The 18,726-nt window shown below is 39.9% G+C and overlaps 1 protein-coding gene across 2 annotated transcripts in view; it reads left to right on the top strand.

The window, feature by feature from the left end:
* BEND7 (BEN domain containing 7) overlaps positions 1–13,367 on the top strand; it is a 69,290-nt gene extending 55,923 nt beyond the window's left edge. The window contains exons 6-8 of one of the 2 annotated variants that reach the window (XM_012731232.1): positions 525–644; positions 7,756–7,809; positions 11,096–13,367. In XM_012731232.1, the coding sequence (XP_012586686.1) occupies positions 525–644; positions 7,756–7,809; positions 11,096–11,157 (236 nt within the window). In that variant the 3' untranslated portion in view covers positions 11,158–13,367. The remainder of the gene's footprint in view (positions 1–524; positions 645–7,755; positions 7,810–11,095) is intronic. The other variant, XM_012731233.1, reaches the window with a different exon arrangement.
* Positions 13,368–18,726: the final 5,359 nt, after the last annotated feature.

Here is an 18,726-nt window from a genome sequence, read left to right as displayed (position 1 = left end):
GGAAACGGTACAGTTTGCAAGAGGTCGGCTCAAAGCAAATTGGAACTTTCATTAAGACACAACTACATTATATTGATTTTGAGCGCTGATCAAGTTAGTGGAAATAATAATTAGAGCATTGTCTTTTGAGGTAATTTCGCATTATGCTTTCACTTAACATCAAAGAAAATGAAATCTTCCATTTGGTGAATTTTGTCATAGGGCCAGTGGGCCCTTAGGCAGCACTTTTTCCCTGGATAAAATATATAAGCATGAAATGTGGAGGAGGTAAAAGGAGCAGCTTCCCTAAGCTCTACCTAATATTTACAGTTTCATTTTAAAGCAACAGAACTTTGTATTTGGGCAGGGCTGAGTTGAGCTCCATCATCACCAATGGAAAGGAACTTGAATCTTGAAGATCACTGCAGAATTGAGATCTTTTAGAAATATACTCTTATTCCTTCTTTGGATATAGTCCTATTTCAGACCTACTTTTTTTTTTTTAATTTGTTAAAGTGTTTAACAACATTTCACATTTTTTTCAGTCTTCACAGAAAAATACTGTACAGCTAACCATGTGGATAAGCTTCCTGGCCCGAGAGACTGGGTACAGATTCTACAGGATCAAATTAAACTGGCCAGAAGAAGGTTAAAAAGAGGCTCAGGTATGAATAAGCTGCCAAGAATATAACTACAGAAGCCCTTTATTGCATTCTGAGGTTTCGCAAAGTAAAGTTCTTAGCTCAAGGGTACGTCATCGTCTGTTGTGGAATAAGCGCTGTATAATGTGCTATGGTTTTATAGTAAAGTGAATTTTGAAAATCACCTAAGATTAAAGAGTAAAAATTATGTCAGAACATTTACTTTAATAGTATAAACAAAAATATTATTAATTATATTTGTTGCCTTTGTGTCTATATGTGAAACTTGGTCAGTCTTTTGTGTTTTACTTCTACAGCTTAATAATTTGTGTATGTATCTACCTAACTTGACAAGGACTAATTGTTGAAGGTAAAAAGTAACGGTAATCATCCTATTGGGAATCATGAATAAACATAAAGGGATTTTTGGCCAAATGTTTATATAATAACATAGAGTTTAGATATATGTAATCTGGGTATGGCAATTCTGGAGTTATTCTTTGAGGAAAAGTGAATATTAGTTGAAATGTGACTATTCAGATTTGATCATTTGAGGTCTCAGCCTCCCCAAAGTGACAGTGTCCAACGTACCAGTGGAGAATCCCTCTAAGGTCAATTTTCTGCCAGTAAGTAAGATGACTCATCTCTCAGAGGCAAAAAGCCTATTGGAGATATTATTGAAAAAAAATAGTAATGACAATACCTCCTCAATTCTTTGGACACCTGGCCTGATAAAAACCTTCCTTGTGTCTGTGGCTGGATTCTGGGAATTTGAGGGATGGACTTCAGATGTGAAGTGTACCGGCTGAGGGTTACTGGAGAACTGCGGTGCATGGGACTGCCTAACGCGTCCTTCCTGGAGCTGTCACAGAAAGTGGTAAGAATAGCCATGACCAGCCCGTGGAGGCGCACCTCAGGGAGTGCCCCAGGCACAGCCTGGGGATGCCCTTGGCTGAGGAGAAACATGCCAGGGAGCAAGTGGTTTTTCAGTGTGAAAACCCTTCAGTTCTTTTCTATAAAAGTGACGATCAGCACTATCAAAATACTCAGCTGTAGACTTTTTTAATTAAAATCTTCCCCCTTTTTTATTGATCTTTTGTTTTCTTTTGTACTTAATTGATGCTCATTTTATAAAGAGCAATAGGCTAATATTTTTTAATTGGTAAGAAAAATTGCTTAATTTTATTGTGTAGTAAGTCCTAGTAGAATCAGAAGATCTGATTTTCAAATCTCTCTACCAGCCCTGGACATGGGGGGTGGACTCATCTTTCTAATCCTCAGTGTCCCTCTCATGAACTCAACATAAAAATAAAGCCAGCCTTGGAGTCGCTAGGAGCCAGATATTGTACATATATTTCTGTATAGAGGAAGTTCGTGTTCCTCTCTGAAAATGTCTCTGCTTGTACATAGCAGTGCTTGGGGGTGCTGAGGCCATGACCCCACAGCCCTCCATAGCCCAGGTTAGGGGACCAGTCAGCCTACTATGACCTGTTGCCATCTGCTTTGCTGCTGTTCTCCTGGTATAATCTCAAGGTCTCTGATTTCAGTGCCTAAATTCTTCATTCTGATATGCCTTTCACAAATTCCTGGGACCTTGGACAAATCACTTAGCCTCTCTGAACCCTGCATTTTCCTTTTATGTAACAAGGCTAATACCTACCTCAGGGGCTTTCTCAGAGCTAAAATTAGATATGTAAGTATTACCACTAACTCAGAGCTGACTCATAATAAGCCTCAAAATATGTTCATGACCTTATCCTTCTTCCCTTTGCCAACCCAACCAAAACAAAACAATCCCATTATCCCTGTCAATTCTTTAAACCACTGTCATCTCTTTCTCCTAACACTTTTTGTCATATTTCTTCCAAAAGGGCTTGTGTTTCTGAGTGGGCTTCCCCACTCCAGTTGCCCCCAGAGCGCATCACTCTTGTCCTCTAACCTCTTTCCTCTATATTTACTCTTGCTGTAGCACTTTCACATGATCAAAATAATATCAATGTTCTGTTGACATTAACACTACGACTTGACCTCAATGATTTTTATGCTGTTAAGTTTCATCCTTCTGGAAATTCTCTTCCCTGAGGTTCTGTAATAATTGTTCTGTGTTTAACCTCCAAATTCTCTTCAGTGCCTTCACTCTCCTGAGCCTCTTTTTCCTCTCCAAATCCCCGAGTTGCTCAGTTTCTATCCTTGGAACTGTTCTTATTCTAAACCCCCATCAACTGTCCCATTACCAGTGGCTTCCCCATTGGTAGTTCAGTGAGGCCATGTCCAATCCCTGGACTTCATTGTCTATACCTCTGTCAATTAGATATGATCATGTCCTACTCCTATCAATTACTTCTAGCTTTCTGCAGTCCCCAAATAAAGTCCCTTCAACAAGTGGACTCCCCCCACCACCACCAAGGGATGCGAGGGTCTTCTCAGTCTAACCCCACCCTGTTCACCACTTCATCTCCTACCACAGGCCTCTTGCCTACTTCAGCCACCTAAAACTCCCTGTCCAGAAATACGCAATGCTCTCACACTCATGACTTCCCTCTGTCTGGAAACAATTTCTCCTGAAAGCTTCATCGATGGTGCCAGCACTTTAGTCTTCTGTTACCAGAATAGTTACACATTCTTTTCCTCCACTGACCATGGGATCCTCAGCCACAGAGCCTTCAACTTTATCCCAAGTTTCTAGAACAGCAGTTGGCACAGCATGGACATACAAGAACATTTGTTGACTGTGTCAACAGACCCATTCACAAAAGAGACAATGGTCTGTCTACAACTACAAGATCTTGTTATTTAGCTCATCAAAGATCACAAGATACTGGGAACTATTCAATCATCAGTTCCTTTCCTAAGGTTCAACTACTTTTCCCTTTCAGCCCTAAGCTTTGTCCTCAGAACAAGGCCCTAGGGATTGCTGGGCTTCTCTGTGGCCACTCACAAGGTCCTCCCAGCATGCCCCTTTCTTCTTCCTCTTCATTACTTTCACCTGATTTGGATTCAGGGTCCAGGAAAAATTTGGGGGTTAAAAAAAAAGTTTTCTTAGGTGAATGACAGGTGTTACTGAAGAACAGTGCCCAGTAGGTCTGCAGTCAGTCACCCCTTATTCACACTGGTGTCGTGTTGAGTGTCTCCTCAGTTTTATATCCCAACTTAAATTTCAATTATTAAACCTGAGCTGTGTTCCTGCAATAAGTATTAAGCTGGTCTTTATTTAAATGCCCCCCTAGCAATCTTGACAGTTTGAGTATTGTAAGAACATCCATTTTCCTAGTGATTTTCAGGGGGAAGTTGTTGAACCCAAAAACCAAAACTACTAAATATAATACTCAGATTTGAGAGAAAGCTGAAATCTGCCATAGTGAAAAGTCCTAAATTTAATAGTTAATAAGAATACTCATAAGTCCAAAGGAAAGTAAAAGAGCCATGGCCCCAAAGAATCAACCACCCAGTTTTTTCTTCTTTTGTTTCTTTTGCACCTGAGCCAGCAGCCTGAGGTGGGCTCACCAGGTCCTGTGCTTGCTCTACTTAGTATTTATAGTGTGTGTGCTGGTCCCTTCTCACTCACAGGAGCAAGCTGGAGTGAGCAGGCAATGTAAGACCTACTTGGACCTCCTTGGGAACAAGGGGAAGAACTGTATCAACGTGGACTTCTGATGTTACTAATTTAGGTACTGCAGAGACAACCTAGAAAAATGAAGAAAAGGGCTTTGTGTTATAAGAACATATGCCTCTAGCTGAGGAAAATGACTATAAAAGTTTAAGTCTAAGTTTGAAGAGTAACCTTTGAAGATAACAGATGAAAAATAGGGAGAAGACTATCGAGTCTGTATTGACTATACTGACAGTTAAGTGTCCCAGAGAAGGCTGTTCTCAGCATCTCAGAAACAGCCTTGTTGGTGGTGGGCCACATCACTAAAACAGGGTGTGTGGCTTAATTTCATGTTTCCATACACACATCTATATGTATGTATGTGTATGCACATACATACAAATATATATATTTGCCATAGTGAAAAGACCTAAATTTAATGATCAGTAAGACTCCTTATATGTATACATACTGTCAAATGCTAAGACCAGTAATTTTAAGCTGTGGCCTTAAGTCCATTCTTTGCCCCCAACCTACACACACTTACAGTGGGGCCATCCACATTCCTTTTTCTCATACCTTCAAGCAGACTGGCCAGTGAACAAATTTCTGAACTACCTCAGCCTTTGTTTTGATAACTCACATAACACACGTCACACACACACACGTCAGTTTCTACAAACAGGACTTGACTACATCCTGCTCCCTACTCTCCTGTTCCTGAGGACCCGCTGCCATGCATGGAACATGTTGCCCTCTTCTGCAATTGTATTTGACTGAGAACATCTTTACTTCCCACCACTGAGTTTAGGTTATATTCCTAGATATTTGTGATTGGCACCTTGGCACCTCACTTCTGACTTTCTGGCTGGTTCTGTTAGTGCCTGAAAAGTAGAACTTGGTTATAGGACAAAACTAATCCTGACATACAGATCAAAACCAGGCCAAAATGATGGCACATCAGCAGAAAACCTTCCAGATTGGTTTTGTCTCCCAATTTTGTTAAATAAAGTTACACTTCATTCTCCTTCAGTAGCACAAAAGTGGGACCCCAGCCACCTGCATTTCCTTCATGATGCTGATAAAAACAAACAGACCAGGATCAATAATGTTACTGGTCCTCATGCTTTCGTGGTGACTATTTTTGGTCTAAATGATAATGCAAACAGTATCTCATATATATTCCACAACTTCACCCTTATTTATCATATTTGGCTTAGTTCCTGGAATGAGGGGCAGACTTTAACTGGGCAAGCTAATCAGCTCACAAGCCCACACTGCCTCTAAAAAGAAGTGTTCCACGCATGTGAAAGGTCGTTATATGAATCCAAATAGGATTCATTTGGCACTCTCATGACATAATAAATTTTTTCTACAACTGGGATGATTCCCTTCCTGGTGTGGTTTTTATCATTTTCATTAGATTATTTCTTCAGAGCTGAAGTCGCAATTTATGTGTGCATGTGTGTGTGTGTGTGTGTTAGATCTAAAAGTAAAGCTGTCACTGCCATTAAATTTTTATTGGACCTTCTCAGTCTTTTCCAAATTTCACAACTTGACTGTCGCCAAGAAAGAAAGATTGTGAGCTTGTTGTTACAGACAAATGTTATAATTAAAGATAAGCAACATAGTCATGTTCTTTACCATACTCTGCCCTGTTATACAGCTAATACCTATTAATTTCTAGATAATAATTTATAAAATATTTGTATGTGGTTGTTTATGTTCTGTTCAATGCAAAGGCACATAATTATGTAGGACTCTTTTTATTTTAAATGAGGGTTACTGAATTATAATGGTAAGATCTACTTATACCCAGGTCTAATTTTTGTTAAAGACAAATGAAAAGCAATTATGCATGAGAAGCAGAGAAAGTTACTCAAATAAAAAATGTACTAAAACTTAAAAATTTTTAAATCTAGTCTTTAATGATGGATGCTCCAATCTGGGCACAGTCACTGACAAATGTCACCTGAGTTTCTTAACCTCTCTTACCTCTGTTTCCTCATTTGCAAAAATAGGCACATACTAACAGATCTGCCTCATAGACTTTATGGTGGAATAGATGATAAAATGCATAGGAGCTACTCAGTAAATGGAAGCACTTAGTAAATGGTGGTGGCTGTCATCACTATGTTGTTACTACTGAAGAATTGTTAAAATTCTAGGCAGGGAAAGAACTACCATGTAGTTCATCTACCTATTCAGATTCACTCAATTAGAATAAAATAATGTCTTCAAAATATAAAAAGAAACATGTTTGCTATTTTAAATATATAGAACTATTTTTTAAACACAAAAGACAAAATTTTAAATACCTACAAGGCTTTCCTCCAGAAACACTGTAAACATTTTAGTATGTCCTATATTTCATTTATAAACCTTTTTATAAAATTTTAATCTTGCCATTTATCCTTTTGACTTGAATGTTTTTATGTGTTACATATTCATTTACACCATTTTTAGTGGTTTCTACTCTTCTTCAGCCAAATGTGTCTTGAGTGTTGTGCCTCTTCACAGTGCTTTTTCTTTGTGGTAGGTTTAGCAGGTCAGCAAACAGTGGGTCTTTTACTCATGCCAGTGTGTAGCAGTCTGAGTACAAGATGTTGGATGGTGAATTAACGTGGACATCTTTGAACACCTCTAGCCATATCTGAGCTCTGATTGTGTTGAAAGCAACCACAAGAACATAGTGTTGGTTTTGCTGCCTGCCAACTCAGCATCACAACACACTGTAAATGGCTGCCCTCCCCGGCCTGGCTCATGTGCAGGCGTGCAGGCGGCAGGAAATGCCCAACAGGGTGGCTACCCCGGGACAGAGGGCACCACCAGTTACCCAGAGAGCCTTGAGGAGACATCTTGACCTCTCCACTGCATGTTGTGGAGACTGACGAACTCATCAGTTATCAGGAGACCTATGGGCACCTTCTTTTTTGTATTTAGTGAAAGTTTGCCTGTGACTAATGGGTCTGCCTCTGGAAGATTCCTAAGGAGATTAAAACATATCAGAGATGAGCAAAGGTTTGCATTTTAAATTATAGAAGTGATGGTTCTTTTGAAGGAAGGCTTATTCCTTCTGATTTTCTTTATGACTGAATTTGATGCCAGTTTAGATCGGCAGGCCCAGCATCTGAATTTCCAGTCACCAGTCACCTCCGAAGAAAAGTTCATTCTCAACAAGTCATGGAAATGGCTTTGGGGATGACAAGTAAAATTCTACTATGAAATTTACTGACCATGCCTTTGATAATCAGATTCTGGGCAGATATTTAAGCCTGTGTAAGTAAGTGAAAGGAACTGAACTGAAATCATTTGTGATTTATAGACTAAGGTTCACAGGATATAAAACATTGAATGCAGAAATAGCATCTTTAAAATATTTTATTTAAGAGTAATACTAAAATCTGTTATGTGAACCTGCTAGAGCTGAGAAAAGAACGGTAGAGACTATTGTGTATACTGGGGTTTTTAATTGTGTTACTATACTCAGTAAAATGAATGTGCTCCCTGAAACTAATGAGATTTGTGTTTTATGTTTGTGACCAGCAGAGGTGGCTGACGGTGATGAGAGACTGGACGGCATTTCTCTGCCACCAACAGGTAAAGCACAGCTAGTTATATTCTCATCACCCGCTGGAATACACAGCACATGCAAATATTTGCATTAAAAATGTTTTTAATATTAGAGATGCCATTACTTGATAAAATTGCTTCTGTAACAGGCCCAACCCTAGTAATCAGAGGTTCTCAATGCCCTGTGTTCAAATATATTTTTCACATTAAATATGAGAAGCTACACTTTTCTAATACTCCATTTCTTAAAAACTTCAGAACAAGTCCTAAGAACTTAGTATCACATTCTGCCTCTTTAAACCTTTGGACATAAAAAAATATTTCATGCAAAATATGTTTTTTAGAACCAGGATCAACAATTTTGTGATGAAATTCACATCCAGTCCATCCTTTCCCATTTCCCCTAAAAAGGTTTTGAGAGGCTGTCCGTATTGCTCTCTATATAACAGACACCCAGTAAATACTATTTTAATTGAGTGAATGAATAAACTACTGTATCCAGCATGGGTGGCTCAAAATCAACATGCCTGAGAGCCCAAGACAATCCGTGAGCCAGTGACATAGTAGTTATGCCCTTCCTAAGAGTCGCACGGCTCTTCTGATTTCCCTCATAATACCAAAAGATTCCCTCCCACAAAACCCAGAGACCCCCAAAACCCCTGTGCATGAAAAAGCTCACTCAATGAGCTTTCTCCTCTAAATTTGTGGTGGGATGTTTGAAATTCAGCAAGTAAAAATGGAGTAGCCAGTCTGGATAGACACTCCACGAGATTTTGTGTTCACTGACAGCGTTGATCCTGAGATGACAGACAAAGCAAAGCTCACAGGTGTAGGATAGACCTGTGTTAGTGAACTTCAGAGCAATAAGAAAACAACCGTGGCCGTGACCCAGGGCTTTCTCTCTCATGGAGTAGCTGCGTGACAGAAGGATGGCAAGTAAATAAGTCAAAGAAGGACCTACTTATATCAAGTTCCTACAGTGTATAGTCATTATATAAGTGAGGCTTCTCTTTGTTTGGCTGAGTTTCCACATTTATGAATTAAGAGAATTGCAATGCATGCTCTCCTTCCCATTCTTTTGTTCTCTGAATCAGGACAACTCACATAAGCCCTGGTGCACTCCCAGCAGATGCACAAAATACTACTTCTAATGCAGTTGAACATTTCAGGAGACCCTTTGGAGAAAAACCACACTGTTCTTTCTAGTTGTGCTTTCCAGGTTCCTCCCTTCATCCCCAGGGGCACCCCGAATATTTGTACTGCCCTTTCCAGCTGTCATGTGACGCTAGACTTTTGAAAATTACTATTTGAAAACCATTTTTCTTTCTTTGCAATTTCTTATTTGAAAATGGAAACTGAGAGATGTTTCCAATAAGAAAATGGAACAGGGGTTGGCAGAACAACCTCACAGAACTGAAAAGACTTTCAAGTAGTTTCAGAAGGAATGTTAGAGGTCATCTGGTCCGGGTTCTCCTTTTTATCCAGTTCTTTTGTTTTACAGGTAAAAAAGCCTGAGGCTCAGAAACATGAAATGACTTTGTCTCAAAGTCTCACAGCTGGTTGGTGGCCTGGCCAGCCCAGGCTACTGAATCCCAGCTTTTATACCACATAGCTTTCTTGTGTCTAAGCAAGCTAGTTTTCCTGTGCATGTTTCCTAAGGACCCTAAGAGTTGATGGGTATACTCATCCCTTCAGGACTCCATTTCACTGTCTGGGTCTTCACATTTAGAATGTCCACCTGACCCAACTGTCAGTGCAGTTTAAACTCAGTGTTCTTTCTCAAGTCTTGCCCAGAACGGTGAGGTTGCACTGAAGCTAGAAGCAGAACACAGCTGCAGGCCTTTTCAGTAGGTCATCAATAAGTATTTGATACAAATTAATAAACAGCATGATAAATAATATCATTTAGGAAAGGGTAAAAGATGTAGGTTGGTGCCCAACTGTGCAGTAATGAAATTAAATAACCTTGATAGACTAGAATGTCTCTTAACTGAGTCTCGGTCTGGGAGGCTTCTCTGAATGCAGCACTACTCAGCTAATGAGAAAGACCACCCAGTGAGGACCCCCGAGTCCTGCACTTGCCGTGTGGGTTTGACATTTGCCCAGCCTTCCTTATCTCATTTATCTGAGCTGGCAACAGTCCTTTAAAAAAATAGATTGAATGTCTTCATTAGCTCTGTAAGCTCCTTTTTCTCCTCCCCAGTGTGTGTTGGAGGGTAGGGAGAGCTGGAGGAGGAATGAAAATCCTTCAGTGTTTCTATGAATCAGAATTGTCCAGGTCTCCACGCTTGTTTCATTCCAGCTAAGCAGCCTTCTACTGGTCTCGTGTTAACAAAACTATATACAGACTTCATAGTGGAAAACAGATTTTCTTCAGTTCTTTTCCCTTACCACTGTCAGTAAGCCTTCTCAGCAGCAACCAGGCATCAACGCTCCTTCCTTAGGTCCTGGTGAGCAAAGCCAACCCTCAGGCAGGGGCCAGAAGAGGCCTGCACTCAGCTGCCCACTGCCTGGGGATGTATCAAGTCCTCCCTCACCAGGGAGGAAAGCACCAGGATCTGGGAGCCATTTGTGTGGGGAAGAATAAGGGCCTATAGAGAAAATAAAACTGGAAACTTGCTTTCTAAAATTTAAAAAGAAAGCTTCTGAATTTGAAGTAAGGTAGCACAGAGCTCATCAGGGCTTAAAAATTTTTTTCATACATTGGTATTGTTTTACAAACATTTTAAAATGATGAAGAAAATTGTGAGGGAAGAAAATGCAAACAATTTTAATTTTACCACCCAGGACAACCATTATTTAGTGTGTGTGTGTGTGTGTGTGTGTGTTTGCGTGTGTGTGTATCTTTTCCCTAGACTTTTCTGTATATTTATTTTATTTATTTAAATACAAGAGAGATCAAATACATAAAATTTTGTTTCCCGAGTTTTTTTTTTTTACCCTAACAAGCAGCTTCCATCTTCTAAAAGATCTTCACATAAATTATTTTAATAGCTGCATGATAGTCTGTTTTACAGGTAAATCACTTTATTGTGCAGTAATAGAAAATGGCTAAAATAAAGTGATATTTAGTAGTAAGACACATTCGTGGTCTTTCCTGTAACAAAAATCATTACAGATTTCTAATGGCAAAAATGACCTGTTCAGGACAACTAACGCCTTGTTTTAAATTAGTGATTTAACTATTAAACAGACATCTCACCAGTGATGTTCTTCCTTTGTTCAGAATACCGCCCTCTAGTTGTGTCATAGAAAAACAAACAGCAACTCTTTGGGGAAGTGGCCCCCCTTCATTTTCTTGTCTCTGTTGTAGGTCACATATTTGACACCAGGAGAGAAAACACGGAAGACACAGAGCCAGATCTCACTGCCTAGTGTTCCATGTAGTGATATCATTCTTAGCCTGCGTAACTTTTCCATTTCCATTTCCTCAAAAATCCACTTAGCATTTCAGGTTACTGCAGAGTGGGGGTGTTCTGTGATGTTTACCTGTCATGTTTGAATAGTTTCCATATACTTTTTTTATAATATGTGATAATCAAGCCTCCAGGTTGGTATATTTTTAAATCATTTTTAGAGTGACTTATGTCCCTTAAAAGCCCAATACATTTTCGGTCAGTTCACTGTCCATTAAAAAGAAGTGGTTCTCTTCTCCCTTTTAATGTTTTCATAATCTCAGTGTGAATATATGGAATTTTGAAGCATATTTATGTTAAAGTAAACTGCTTAGATGCAGTATAAAGGAGAATGGCTCTTTCTGGTTCTAAGAGAACAATTTGAAGGCCAAAATTAATTAGACCTTCACCAGATTAGAAGTTGAAACAGTTATTTGGAGAAATCAGATAGCTCTGATCTACTGGATAAAAGTATTTATGACATCATTTCCCCAAAACAGCCATTTGTAACTAAGTGCAAATGACATTATCAATTCTTAGAAAGAAAATCCTTTTCATGTAGGTTATATCAACACAATGACAAAATAACTAATTAAGGTGAGAAGCTCAAAGTAACCTGTTATATGTATGCAATCTAACAGATATTTTAACAGATGGTTTTAAATGTGAATGGTCCAGTGTTTTGGCATTTTGCGGCAACTGGCTACAAATATACTGAATTAACATCATATACTTTATTTCATCTCTACTACACTTGCCTGCCAGTTTATATAAAACTAACATAAAAATCTGGATTTATTTTAAAGAGATACCTTGCCATGTGAGCATTTGTTTTGCAGAAATACTTACCTCCAGATCCTTTTCTCTAATAAAATAGTGAATTTAATATACATTTTACTTAGATATGTTGCATTTACACTTCATTTAATGTATAAAACTAATTACCTTGATTCTTTGGCACTTGACCCAAAGACCAAAAACTGTCTTGAAAAAATCTGGACTGTAGAAACAAGCACCCTAGAGGAAAATAAGCTGTGCTGACACTCTCACACTTTTCCCTAGTAATAGTGTCAGAGCCAAAACGGTAGTAGGGTTCCTGTACCCATCCCTCATTTTGCAGGTAAGGCGGCAGGAGAGGGTGAGGCTCATGATTGCTTGGGGCCAGGTAACCCATCAGCGGCCCTGCCAAGCCTAGACCCAAATCCCTTACTACCCTGTCCAAGGTACTACGTCCTAGCCCACTGCACAGCCAAACCCGGAACCAGGAGGGAGCTCTGGAGTGAACAGCCTTCCACCAAGACCAGCTCATCACCGAAGAAAAGATGCAACATCCCTGTAATGTGACAAAGTGGCTTTAGGTGTGGATTGTGGAATCTAGCTAATAGACAGCTACATCTCATGTATGTTTGTCTTTTGTCTTTTTGAAGCTACAAGGAAGGGTCTAAGAAAATACTCCCATGGCATCCTGAATGAGCCCTGTACATTTCAGGCCAGTTCATAATCCCTTCCCTGAAACAATGCCTTTGTTCATCAAGCGGTCTAATGAAGTACTGTGAGCCAAGGCTTTTATTTTTCTGCAAAGCATTTTAAAATTTGTCTTCTGCCTCTCAGAAAGTAACATTTCTCAATGGAATTGATAAGATTAATGAATGGCCATTCTACTCTATTCAGTAGATGAATATGTTGCTAATAAAGGTAGAAACATTTACAGCTGTGGGATCTGTTAAATATGTACCCTAAACCTGCAAAGCACTTCCTTCCAAGACTGGGAAACAGCTTGGATTTTTCAATACTTGAGGAAGGGTGGGGATTATTCAACTCACAAATATGTGCAATGGATCCACAAATTGGAAATACATATCATAAAACCGCAACAGTAAAATCATATTTTATAAAATGAAATTGTATGTGTGTTTACTTACTGTGACTACTGTGCAGAATTTATTCAGAAATCCTTTTTATAGGCTTTCTTAGCAAAAAAAAATTATTCCATATCTATGGATAATGTCTGAATCTTCTGTATATATGTTTTATTAATATGTAAATATTTAGATTTTTTAAAATTACTATGTTCTTTAAAAAAAGTTCAACGCAAGTCAGTTGTGAAAATGGTGTATAACATTGTGTTGTGAGATCAATTCCCATGATGCTCTTTATGTCCGTTCTGAAAGAATACAATAAATTACTTTAACTCACTGTACCTGTTCCATGTCTGTGTGCCAATCTTTGCATATTTATGAAGAGGAGTCAATATGATTCATTCATTAATTAAAAGGTATTAATTAATACTCTGGTAATTATACACAGAAAGCTTGGGCTCCTTATGAAGTTAATTTTTTTAAAACGACGATAGACCAGCAGGATTGTTACCAGAAGGTGTCTTCAATGGTAGAAGTCATAGCCTCTTCCTGGCAGTCAGATCAATGGCTGCAGGTCCCACAGTAACACTTGAGCATTAAGTACTGATATTCTTAAAGCCTAATTTTAAATGAATTAGGTAGCTTCATAATCTTCACTTAAAAGGTTAAGCCCTGCTTCTATGGAAACAACACATCAGAAGGACAGATCAATCTTCTCTAATGCAAAGTGGCTGTCACAACATAATTACTTTACTCTCCTCTCAGAACACAGGAGGGCGCTACTCCTCACTAGGTTCCAGCCTCCAACTACTTCCCAAGGGTATTCCTGCCCCTTTGTGGAGTGACCCCCAGAGCTAATCTCAAGACCTCTTTCTAAGGCCCTCATTTTGTTGGGCCATGAGCTCTTTCCAGGGGTTGAGCGAGCAGTGATGGGTGTGGGGATATGGGGAGTATTTGATAATAAGAATGCAGCTGATTTTGGGAGAAAAGAGTGAATTGCTTGCAAAAGAGGAAAACCTAAAACTACAGCCATCCAGAGTCTTCTACATCCCTGCCCCTCTTAGAAGCTAGGAGGCCGACACCTGCTTGACCCTTTGCCACAACCCCTCCGCCAGGCTTCATGTGGTCCTGCGTGCACCATGAAATTATTGGCAAGGTGACCTAGGTCATGTATGGGAGCCAAGGCACTGATCCCCAAGCTGACAAGGACTGTGCTTTGTTTATTGCCCAGCTGACAACCCCAGAGGGCTTTGTAAACCAATGTGAAGGACCCCATTCTCCACAGCCCACTAGAGAGGGAACTGTTTACACTTTATACTGGAAGAGCTTACACACCTTCTTTTGTTAAGTCATCTCCTTCCCACAGCCCAACCTAAGTGGGTGATTGGGGGAGGGGTAGCAACTGACACTCTCAAATGTACCCTAAGTCCAGTTCAGACATTTAACTGTGTACCATTGTAGGGAGAGGTGTTAGTTTAGTACGATGGGGGTTAAGGATGAGAGAAAAGGGGAGACCGGAGATTAGGTCAGCCAGGCCTTGTGGAACTTGTCCAGAAACTGGGAACAGAGCAGCAGTCTAAAAGGTGGTGTTCAGATTCACATGATGCATTGATCCATCTGGCTGAAGGATGGGACCATTAACTAGAAAGGGACAAGCATAATGTGAGAAGTCCCATAAAAGCTATTGGTACAGGCTCTCCCTGATGGCACAGTGGGTTAAATCACAGCACTATGAAGCTGTCCACAGCCACTGCAGCAGCTTCTTGGCTAGGGAGCTGACCCACATGGCACAGCAGACCTCTCCTGTCTCAACTGCTGCTCCCCTCAGGGTGAGTTTCAGTCAGTCTGCCTGTTCTGCTCCCCTCGCTCTCTGGTAAGTCCTCTCACCGCCACACCTCTTGCTTGTACTCAGTTCTTATATGCATAAATAAATAAAACTCTTTAAAAAAAAATATTGGAACAGCCAGGGATAGATAAAGATGACTTCAAATGAGCATCCGTAAGAAAGAGAACCACCTGAGGGGAGAAATCCTGCACCCAGCAAAATATTAACAAGATGTAAATTAATGATTTTTCATAGTAAATATATATGTAACATATTTTTTTTTTTTCAATTAAAAAATCCCTTGTTAAAAATAAGGAGAGAGAACCAACTGACTAGTTTGGTGACAGATTTGTATGGAGTCAAGGAGGAAAGTGCAGCTTTATGGAGGGAGAAGACATATCAGAACTGACATGCAGGTCTCTGGGGGACCATGTGGGTGTTAGTTGTTCACTGCGCTTGGGAGCTCAGAAGTGATTTGGAGAAGGATAGCAGACATGTTTGGGTTTGGATATTACTCTATTTGCTCATTTGATAAGTGTTTGCTGTACTTCGGGTGTGCCTGGCATTTTCCAGGTGTGGGAGCTCAGAGGGAGCCAAAGTTCCTGCTGGCAGAGTTCACCCAAAGACATGTGAAGCCCTGGGGAACATCAGCATATAAGGCACTCATGTTTTCCTAAACTCAAGAAGGAAGCTTGTAGCTTTATCCCAAACTAGAGGCAACCAAGATTTAAAGCACCATTCATTCCGCATGAGTCAGGTCTCAACTAAATGACAACGGGATTTCCATCACAAGGAGCCACCACCAGAGCCACCAGCTCCATCCATCAAGCTACAGGCTCTCAGTTCCTTCACATCAAAGTTCTCTGAAATTGTCTTGCTCATTTGCATGTTTGCTTATAAAAGTTTTGGAATCTGAGCCCCATGGTGTCAGGGTTCTTCTTTGTAAGGCCATGAAGGTTTCAGGCCCTGGACCCTCCCTAATGGCACAATGGGCTAAAGCGCAGCCCTGCAAGCTAGCCACAGCCACAGTGCAGGCCCCAGTGTAAACATATCTTCATGCTGTCCTCTTGCCCAGCAAGAGTAAACTGGGGCCATAAGAGATTATAGGTGCTACACTTTCCCTCTACCTTGTCCTATGGGCTTAGGTTGTGTGGGCTTCCTTTGACCTTATATCATCATTCCATGAATAGTGGAGAAATTGTGTCAACAGATCCAACAAAGAGATGTTGGCAATATGCCATGAGAAACTGATTAATGAGTCAGAACAACACTTTGAATTTACACAAATCATCTCCTCTATTTTGTGACCTCAAAAAAAATGAAAAAGTTCACTCCTCTATATGTATATATATATATATGTACACATACACACACACACATACATACACACATATGTGTGATATATTGGTGAATTTAATTTCCATTGTGCGATCAGTGAAATTAAAAGAATACAAGAGTCATAATGAAAACCCAAAGACTAATCTGGAACTGAAACTCAGGGAGCCTAAAACCATGTAGTGTTGTAACATACTTATATTCCTATTAGACTTGCTACTTCAAGGGCCTTTTAAATCATGAAGTGGTTGTTCTTGTTTGGGTGGGTTGGGGGTGGTTGGTCCAATAATACTGATAAATTGAAGTAAATTTTAAACCCAAACTTTGAAACTAAGCTGCTTTACATAATTCCTTTAAGATGCTTTCCAAAAATGAAGCTGATGGGAGTGTGCTAAGTGGAGGGACTGGTCAAAACCCAGCTCTCTTGAATTCTAGTTGTGCAAACTCTCCACCATGATGCCATAACAGATTCAAAAGGTAAAGGGCCCTCAATGTGAATATGGAGTGAAAATCAATTTCTACAAAGGAAATTGAGGATCCTAAATTGGTTCAATGAAGTGGTGGGCCAATTGCATATTTCTGTTTGAAAAACTACTTTCTGCTCTACCCTAGTCATGGAAGGAAGAAGAGAATGCACTGGGTAGATGGCACTCACTCTGTATGTTCCTTAATTAAACATCCACTAAAAATGTTACTTTCCAACCTCCAGATAGGAACATCAAAAGTGACCTCGTCAACCCCACGCCCTAGCCCCCTCTTGTGACCAACACTGCAGCATAACACTGTCCTTAAAAGGAGTATTTCACTGGGCCAAAGCAATGCCACCTCCCCCTGCTCCTACCACTACTGACATGCCCTCTCACACGGACCTATAACTCTGGGCAGCTTTGACTCTTCACATATTGTTTGCTTCTGTGGTTTGCGTGTAACTGTTCAAGTGTTTGTCCAACCCACCTTCATTACTAGCAGTTTCCTCAAGGCAATAACCACAGTTGGTCTCTCTTTGTTCCAGTGGAACTGGCTCACCAGTCATGGGGCAGTGGGCGGAGTGGACACTAGTTGCTGACCATTACAAAAAGGAGCTGAGGTGTTCCTTGACTAGATTAGCATTATAACTTACACTTTAGACACTGAACAAACTCTCAGAGACCAAGAAAGGGCTTTTGATTGGAAAATACTCAATGATATTGGAAATGGGAAGAAGGAGGTAGGTGTCTGTAGAACACCTGCACTTATTAGTTCAGATTAATTTGGAAGACTGAATGTAGTGGGGGTGGGGAGTCAAGAAATAATTTTAAAATTGAGAGGAAAACAATGTGAGAAGCTCAATCTCCTCCCACGTATTCCCCCACTGAAATAGTTCATAAAACTATACAAGTTGAAGAATAAACAATATCTGGGTCAGGCGATGATTTCTTAGATGTGATACCCAAAGCACATTCGATAAAAGGAAAATAGATAAGTGGACATTATAAATTTTAAAAATTTGTATGTCAAAGGATACAAGCAAAAGACAACTCAAAAAGGGAAAACAAAATTGCAAATCATGTATCTCATTAAGATATACAAAAAAAATAAGATATGTAAAGAACTTTTACAACAATAGAAAAGACAATAAAACCAACTTTAAAATATTGGCAAGATATTTGAACAGATTTTTCGCCAAAGAAGATCTATAAATGGTCAAGAGGCCAATAAGCATATCAAGAGCGACGGCATCATTAGTCATGAGGGCACCTCAAAACCAAAAGATGTTATCATAATAAAATGACACAGGACAATGTTGGTGAGAATGAGATAAGTTGGAACACACATAGATTGCTGGTGGGAATGCTACAGGCTTTTTGAAAAACAGATTGGCAATGCCTCAAAATGTTGAAGAGTTGGGACCCTCCCTGGTGGCACAGCAGGTTGAGGCACAACACTGGGAAGCTGAAGCCACTGCAGCATGAGTTCACTCCCTGCCTATCCCGGAGGTGACCACATGGTGCGCCAGACCTCTCCTGACACCCCCACCACCACCACAAGCTCCCCTTAGCAGTGTACTTGTCAATCTGCCTGTTCCTCTCCCTACTCTGTCTCTGGTGAATCCTCTCACTGCCCCTGCGCCTCTGGCCTGTACCCCAGTTCTGTATGTGCAGGTAAATAAATCTTTAAAAAAAAAAAAGTTGAGTTGTAAGTAACTTGAAATGTTATTTCCACATGTACACAAATGTTCACAGCAGTATTATTCATAATAGCCAAAAGTTGGAAACTACTTGTATGCCCATCAAATGCGGTATATCTAGGCAATGAAATATAATTAATTAACAAAAAGTAAATGAAGTACTGATACAAGCTAACAGGGCTGAAGCTTAAAAACATGCTAAGTAAAAGAAGCCAGACAAAAGACCACACATTCTAGGATTCCATTTATATGAAATGTTAAGAACAGGCAAATTCCTTGACAGAAAGTAATTAATGGTTGCCTAGGGTTAGGAGGGGAAGATAAGAAGAGGAAGTAGCTATTAATAGACACAGGGTTTCTTTT

The sequence above is a fragment of the Condylura cristata genome, unplaced genomic scaffold, assembly GCF_000260355.1.
Source record: "Condylura cristata isolate star-nosed mole 26May11 unplaced genomic scaffold, ConCri1.0 scaffold00030, whole genome shotgun sequence".
NCBI lineage: Eukaryota > Metazoa > Chordata > Mammalia > Eulipotyphla > Talpidae > Condylura > Condylura cristata.
The sequence above is the reverse complement of the archived record's forward strand: the minus strand, read 5'-3'. Positions and strand labels throughout refer to the sequence as shown.